The sequence below is a fragment of the Lentinus tigrinus genome, assembly GCF_003813185.1.
Source record: "Lentinus tigrinus ALCF2SS1-7 unplaced genomic scaffold L226scaffold_123, whole genome shotgun sequence".
NCBI classification, from domain to species: domain Eukaryota; kingdom Fungi; phylum Basidiomycota; class Agaricomycetes; order Polyporales; family Polyporaceae; genus Lentinus; species Lentinus tigrinus.
The window spans coordinates 1-6,142 of NW_027138032.1; the positions used below are offsets into that span (position 1 = coordinate 1).

At 56.1% G+C, this 6,142-nt stretch overlaps 5 protein-coding genes across 5 annotated transcripts; 2 read left to right on the top strand and 3 right to left on the bottom strand.

Moving 5' to 3' along the window:
* Window positions 1-463, top strand: L226DRAFT_71279 (uncharacterized protein). Its single transcript, XM_067687186.1, has 2 exons — window positions 1-222; window positions 252-463. Exons 1-2 carry the CDS (start codon window positions 70-72, stop codon window positions 414-416), a joined length of 318 nt encoding a protein of 105 aa, XP_067528250.1. The 5' UTR covers window positions 1-69; the 3' UTR covers window positions 417-463.
* A 115-nt stretch (window positions 464-578) lies between these two features.
* L226DRAFT_541229 (uncharacterized protein) lies at window positions 579-1,233 on the top strand. The gene is made up of 4 exons (XM_067682037.1): window positions 579-747; window positions 802-873; window positions 929-1,042; window positions 1,096-1,233. Exons 1-2 carry the CDS (start codon window positions 605-607, stop codon window positions 815-817), a joined length of 159 nt encoding a protein of 52 aa, XP_067528251.1. The 5' UTR covers window positions 579-604; the 3' UTR covers window positions 818-873; window positions 929-1,042; window positions 1,096-1,233.
* Window positions 1,234-1,387: 154 nt separating this feature from the next.
* Window positions 1,388-1,883, bottom strand: L226DRAFT_71389 (uncharacterized protein). The gene is made up of 3 exons (XM_067687187.1): window positions 1,760-1,883; window positions 1,446-1,712; window positions 1,388-1,391 (listed from the first exon to the last, which is right to left on the bottom strand). Exons 1-2 carry the CDS (start codon window positions 1,799-1,801, stop codon window positions 1,539-1,541), a joined length of 216 nt encoding a protein of 71 aa, XP_067528252.1. The 5' UTR covers window positions 1,802-1,883; the 3' UTR covers window positions 1,388-1,391; window positions 1,446-1,538.
* A 234-nt stretch (window positions 1,884-2,117) lies between these two features.
* L226DRAFT_541230 (uncharacterized protein) lies at window positions 2,118-2,853 on the bottom strand. The gene is made up of 2 exons (XM_067682038.1): window positions 2,234-2,853; window positions 2,118-2,156 (listed from the first exon to the last, which is right to left on the bottom strand). Exon 1 carries the CDS (start codon window positions 2,741-2,743, stop codon window positions 2,555-2,557), a length of 189 nt encoding a protein of 62 aa, XP_067528253.1. The 5' UTR covers window positions 2,744-2,853; the 3' UTR covers window positions 2,118-2,156; window positions 2,234-2,554.
* A 286-nt stretch (window positions 2,854-3,139) lies between these two features.
* L226DRAFT_564187 (uncharacterized protein) lies at window positions 3,140-6,131 on the bottom strand (the record flags this gene model as incomplete). The annotated part of the gene is made up of 10 exons (XM_067683621.1): window positions 3,140-3,535; window positions 3,714-3,959; window positions 4,007-4,086; window positions 4,153-4,234; window positions 4,295-4,407; window positions 5,068-5,209; window positions 5,282-5,621; window positions 5,712-5,747; window positions 5,829-5,879; window positions 5,900-6,131. The coding sequence occupies 10 exons, from the start codon at window positions 6,129-6,131 to the stop codon at window positions 3,181-3,183; spliced, it is 1,677 nt and encodes a 558-aa protein (XP_067528254.1). The 3' UTR covers window positions 3,140-3,180.
* Between the last annotated feature and the right edge of the window lie 11 nt (window positions 6,132-6,142).

The following is a 6,142-nucleotide window of genomic DNA, read 5'->3' on the forward strand; positions in this document are numbered from 1 at the left end:
GCGATCTCAACATGACACGCGCCTTCTTTCTTGAACCCGAGACGCTTCCGCTCCTCAAGCGCACGGTGGATGCATTGGTTTCGGGTGCGCTCGTCGGTCGAGTACAGCGTGTCGGGCTTTGGCAGCGCCGAGTTTGCGTCCTCGGAGCCGATGGCGACATCCGCTGGGCAGGCTATCAGCGGAGTGCGAACGAGATGCACCAGATGCAAGCTCGACCTTAGGGTGTTTTGGAGGGGTAGAAGGCGTACAAGGTTTTCTTGGGGAGTATATTGGGTATGGGTGTTCTGGGGGGTAGAAGGCGTACGAGGTGGAGGGGTATAGGGCGTACGCGGTGTGCTGGGTGGCATATGGAGTTCGAGGTGCGCTGGTTTACGAGGTGTCCCGGTGGGTCAGAAGGTGTGCGAGGGTGTGCATAGGAGTCTTCTGTCGGTCTCGCTGCGTCGCTCGTGTGTTTATAACGAAATATATTTTATTGACTCTTTACATGTGAGTTTCTCGTCGCGAATCGCTAGGGATGCTAACGCAGTAGCAGCCGGAGTCGACTGCCAGGTTCCAAATCGCACCGCAGATGACAGAAAGTCTGTAGGGAAATATATTTCTCAAGATGAACTACCGTACCATGAGACGGAAAAACACACTGCACGCGAACGAGAACTCGGCGCCTAACAAGTGTGCGACTCCGTTTGCGACTGCCACCATCGCGTCTGCCTCTCCGTCTGCACCGCTCAGCACTTGGTCGTGCACGCTCTGCAGAAGATAAGTGAGTGTTGGTCTCTCGGCACATGTAGTTCGAGTACTCACTTCTGGAGCTCGCTAGGTCCCCCGGTCTCGACTGCTGTCAGACGCTGTTTCACGGCCGTCCTCATCCGGGAGCTGCAAGTTCTCGTCAGAACTCAGCACGCACTAGTATACAGCGAAAGATACGTACCTGTTGTCTCAGAAGGGCGCAGCGAACTCGACTCATGCAGCTGCTCGTTCGCAATCCGGGGACAGACCAATCCGGGGACAGACTTGCGCGGGAAGCGGACTCAAGCAGCATCATCTGGGAGCCATGTCGTCAGCGTCCGCCGGTATAGAATGAAATCTAGTACGTACCAGACGCTCGAGGCATCAGACTCCCGACCTGGACACGCAGACAAGTGGACCGTAATGCTCACCTTCGCACCGTTCTCGCTTACAGGTTGTTGATGTGGCCCCAGAGCAATCGGCCGTCCAGCCCGCTGCGGATTAGTCTTCCAGCCGCCCACTAGTCAGGACCCAACGCGCAATGGAACGAAGCAGAAGGTGTGTACCAGTTGTCTTTTTCGACAACACGAACTTCCTCTGACACCCGTAGTCCGGGGGCAGACCTGAGCACAGTGCGGACTCGAGCAACGCCATCCAGGAGCCATGTACGGCACGCAGTAAGTACTCGTCGACATAGATATATGAATAGTACTCACTATTCTCTCAATTCGCGACTACTACCCTCTCTGGCAGGCAGGTCATGTTGCATCTCGCTCTCGTCCATCCATCGCTGACGCATTTGTGCAGCTCGTCTACCCGACGACCGCGTTCCTGTCGCGGTCGTCGATCACGCTTGGGCTCCCGCCGCTTCCCGGGCACCTCCTCTCCGTGCCGGCAATCGTCCAAGACATCCTCGCCACTCTCACGTTCGAGTCTATGGTTGGAATCTTCGGTGACCACAACGAGGGTGCGAGCTTCACCTTTGTCTTCCTGTTCATCAGTGATGTTCTACTAACAGGTTCAAGGTACGTACCATTTGCAGTCGAGCGCAGCCCGAGTTCAGCGTGTGCTGCATGGAGCACGGTCCTTATCCAGAAGCTACAAGATAGCGGTCAGGATCAAGTGCGCACCGGGACGCAGCAGAAGGTACGTACCAGTTGACGCAAACCCTCGCACATACACTCGCTCGTAGGATTCCGGGGGCACGCCTCAGCGGGAAGACTCGAGCGATGCCATCCGGAAGGGGTTGCAAGAGGTGACGTAAGTGCTTGCCGACATAGATACATGATTACTCACCATTTACGATTGCAGACACATCTGTCTGGATGTCCTGCAGGTTCTGATGATGGGGCGCGTACCGCAGCCCAGCTACAGCATGAAGCGGATAATCGGTAGGAGTCAGGACTCTGTGCACCGGAAGATGGTGAAAGGTACGTACCGGTCATCTTCGAAGACGCGAACCCTTGTGCTGCTGGTTGCTCACAGTTCCTGGCCTCCCCCGTGACAGGTCGCCGGACAGAACACTGAAGAAAAATAAGTGGATCAGCTCGTGGTGTCGCCAGCCCTACAAGCAGCGATGTGCGTACCGTTTCTCTCCGCTCTCTCGTCTGGAACAGCAGAGTCGCCATGCATGGGATACACGACTGAAAAGTGCGTTATGTCCGGACCGCAGCAGCGTGACTTCTGTCCGCTTTCCGTGAGGTTCAGCTGAGGGACGAGCGAAAAGTCAGCCGGTGACAACACGTCATGAGAAGGTAAATAGAAGAGGTGCGTACCTCCATTATCTCCAGCCGACGGGATCGAGTACCTGGCAGCCAAGGATGGACAGTCAGAAACTGGCAGCATGTTGTAGATCAAAGACATGGATGTGCGGCTCGACACGCTGAAGCCCCGAGCATGCGTACAAGGGGCGGATACGCTCGCGGACGCACCGAAGACATGAAGTGTATGTGAAGCACTTGGACGCGCTGCGTCTGCGCACACAGTGGGCTCGGTGGGAGTAGTGTCCGGTCATCATGATGCAGTGGTTAAGGCACGAATGCACGCATGTGCGTACATCCCGACGGAAGCCTGCACCACGGACGGCAGGAGGTCCTGCAGAGACGTCGAAGCTGGGTGCCACGTACCAGATAGTTCATGCAGTATTGCACAGGTCATAATCCATTGCTGTTCTTCATGATACTGTGTATGAGAAGGCAGCGAGACCGCGAAGAGAATGAGGGATGCGACGGGCTGATGAGCACGGCGAGACAGGGAGAAGATGGGAGGACGGAGAGAGGAGGGGCAGGGGCATTGGCGGTCAGTATGCGAAGAGCAAACAAGGTCAACACACTCACATTGAAGTGTACCAATTCGGGCGCATGCTCGCGACTCGCCTGTATTATTCGGAAGAGCTGGAAGTATTATTTTCGGTAGGCTGTGGTTATTCTATTCCACCTGTGGTATTCGGTACAGCTATACTCGGAGATCGTTCTCTCCCTTGGGCTCATTGAATACTCCCCAGCACCCATCCGCATCCTCGAGCTTGGAGACAGTTGTGGTCACGTCCCTCTGGGTCTCCCAGATTATGCCCGCTGTCGTCCACTGGCGTGTCAACGCGCATGCGCACCCTCGGGCCGGTTTTGGATGAAGCACGGTGTGAAATTGACTGGGTCGATCATCGGCTGCGCCCAGTGAGGGTTGTTGTAACAGTTGCGCGTTATCGGCAGCGGTAAGCTCAGGAGCCGTGTTCCGCTGGGTGGCGAAGATCTTGCCCGGCAAAGTGCACGCAGCTGTGGTCAGAGTTCTCGCTAGCGGTACCTGATGACGGCTAAGCCCAGCCGTAAAAACAGCTATGAATGTTCAGAGAATCCCGCGGATTGTACGTCTTGAGCCCGACACCGACACCATCGCGCAGATGAGTTTCAGCCACAGGTGCCACCAGCTGATGAAGCCTATTCTCCAACACCAACCGCGATCCATCTCAATCCCTAGATGAACCTGCACACTGTGGGAGGTTACCGGGGAGTCTAGAGTCCACTCCAGCCAGTTGCTGCATGAACTGTGTTCCTTGAGCGGCAGCAGCTAACCATTGAACTTGAGTCCCGGAGTCTAGGATCCTGGCAGGCACGGCTTGCTGTTTTGCCAAGCGAGACAGCATGGGCTTCGGGTGAAAGAAGAGCGAGCGAGAAGTTCCTCGGCCCAGACCCAGAGATTCAATGCTTGTGTTATGACTAACTGTGGTCCTGAAGGAGCTGGATTCGGAGAGAGACATATGCATGCACTAGTGCGAGATACATACCGAGATGTCACAGTTCCGAGTTGTGAACTACACGGGCCCAGGCCGGGGGCCAACCCTGAGTTCAAGACGTCATCCTGGGTCTGGTGGCAGACGGATTAGCGAAATTTCCGACCAGCACATAAGTTTCAGGGTTTACTCTGTCGCACGGTGTCTTCGTCCTGTCCCTGTGCACCCAGTTCCAGCTCTCGAGCAGATGGACAGACAGCCGACATGAACAGATTGGGATCACTGTACGGGCGTGAGTTTGTTGTGTGATCAGAGACGAACCGCACACTGGCAGAGACGTACCTGGCAGTCACCCAAGTTCCGATGGTCAGTGTGTCGTCCGAGAGCTCAGGAGTCAAAGACCCTGACCGATGAGGCCGTTCATCGTGGCCTTCGGCTTGAGTCTCCCATGCTCGCTGTCTCGACAAGTAAGTGCGATTCTAGTGAGATCAACTCGGAGTCGATAGCCGGAGCAGGGACACTGTATGTTCATAGTTTACGGTAGATGCGAGCTGTCTCTCGGGTCGTTAAACAAACACAGAGCAATGTTAGCGGAACGGTATGCATTGTGCACCTCTGCGGGACTGGTACATCCGGGCAGTGGCTAGTCGGACGAGACATACCGCTACTGTGCACCATATCGCCAGTGTGTCGCGTCGTCGGGCCAGAACACAGAACACTGGGCCGCAACGCGATTCGGATCCGGCATGACCGTGGACCGTGTCGTGACCTACTCCGAACGCGACCCATGCCGACCCGGAGCGAGTAAGCACCTGACGATGTCAGTGACGTCTGCTAATCCAGCTCACGTTAATACATACTCGCCTACATTCAGCGGGCGATGGCAGCGAGTCCGAGGGTGGTCGGTACATGGCGATGTGTGAGAAGGGCGTCAGCGTGCGCGGGGTTCTGGTGAAGGCGGAGCTCTGTCCCTAGCTTAGATGAGTCGAGCTTCAGACTCGAAGGCTCGGAGTAATACTATTGAACTTGCTGTGTACATATACGGTGCTATCAGATACTAGACGGCTGGTTAGTTGACCACGCTGCGGTGCGTTTGCATTGTACTGTGGACATACCAGATTCGAGAACTTGAACCACAGCTGACTCGTGAGCCGATTGAGATCGCAACACCCGGTGCGTGCAGCGTGTCCGAGTCGAACCACCCACGATCGATTGATCCTGTAGCAGCCTACCTCAAGCGTCCCGGGTCCCTGCTGCCTGCATCTCAAAGTACTGCTGCACAGAAAGACACGGAACGGTGAGGCGCACGACTTGTCCTGAATCCCTCACCTGCTCTGAGACGATAACCTCAGGCCGGCGTAGATCTGCGTGAGTGTCAGCCGCGAGCGGAGTGGAAACAGGTCCAAGATGTATACCGAACACGGACGCCAGTGCAGCGTCGGAACCCAAGTCTCGAGCTTGAGCTTCTTGAGCTGGTGCAGCCCAGTGAATATCTTGTTCGCAGAATCTGGTACGTTGCTGGAAACGACGCCGGGGACGTGCATGTTGGGAGTCATGATATTGGGACCGCCGTAGTCCTTGGGTCGTCGAATCTTGAGCGGCCCGTCGAGGAAGATGATGCCATCGAATGCCATGTAAACGTGAACGCATGAACCCTCGACGCGAACCACTGTTCGGGTTTGGCGAGATCGAATCTGTTATCTGTACTTCAACTTCACGGATGCACAGCTGCCCGGCGAGTGGAATATTCATAGCTTACGTCTCTTGAGTCCCAGTGTGATCGCTGTCCCGAGGGCTAAGGAAAGGGGTTAAGATCTGAGCCGTCTACCTGCTAGTGTAGAGTACTACATGGACGGAGACTAAATTAAGTGCGTACCGGACGGCGAACGAGCCTTGCTCGAACGCGTCTCCCGCCCGCGTCGAAATTCTATCGCCGCATTCGGTGACGCAACTCGAGCACAAAGCTCGCGAGGACGTCCACACTCGTCTGCGCCTGCTTTGTCTGTATCCGGATGACGAGCGGGTCGACGAACTTGCCTGACGTCGGCGTGACAGGCGGGATGGGCTCTCCCGTGCCCAAGTCCGACAGCCCGAGACCAAAGCGATCCGTCGAGCGCAACCGCAGGCGGACGTTCAGAGGCGTGATCGGAGACGGCGCAGAGATCGCCTGGGACGTCATCGGGCCGTACA

Coding starts and splice junctions, on each gene's coding strand:
- L226DRAFT_71279 (XM_067687186.1), top strand. CDS start 70: ATGCATTGGTTTCGGGTGCGCTCGTCGGTCGAGTACAGCGTGTCGGGC. Junction 223..251: donor GATGCAAGCTCGACCTTAGG/GTGTTTTGGAGG, acceptor AAGGCGTACAAG/GTTTTCTTGGGGAGTATATT.
- L226DRAFT_541229 (XM_067682037.1), top strand. CDS start 605: ATGAACTACCGTACCATGAGACGGAAAAACACACTGCACGCGAACGAG.
- L226DRAFT_71389 (XM_067687187.1), bottom strand. CDS start 1,801: ATGCAGCACACGCTGAACTCGGGCTGCGCTCGACTGCAAATG. Junction 1,713..1,759: donor GCTGCGCTCGACTGCAAATG/GTACGTACCTTG, acceptor ATGAACAGGAAG/ACAAAGGTGAAGCTCGCACC.
- L226DRAFT_541230 (XM_067682038.1), bottom strand. CDS start 2,743: ATGATGACCGGACACTACTCCCACCGAGCCCACTGTGTGCGCAGACGC.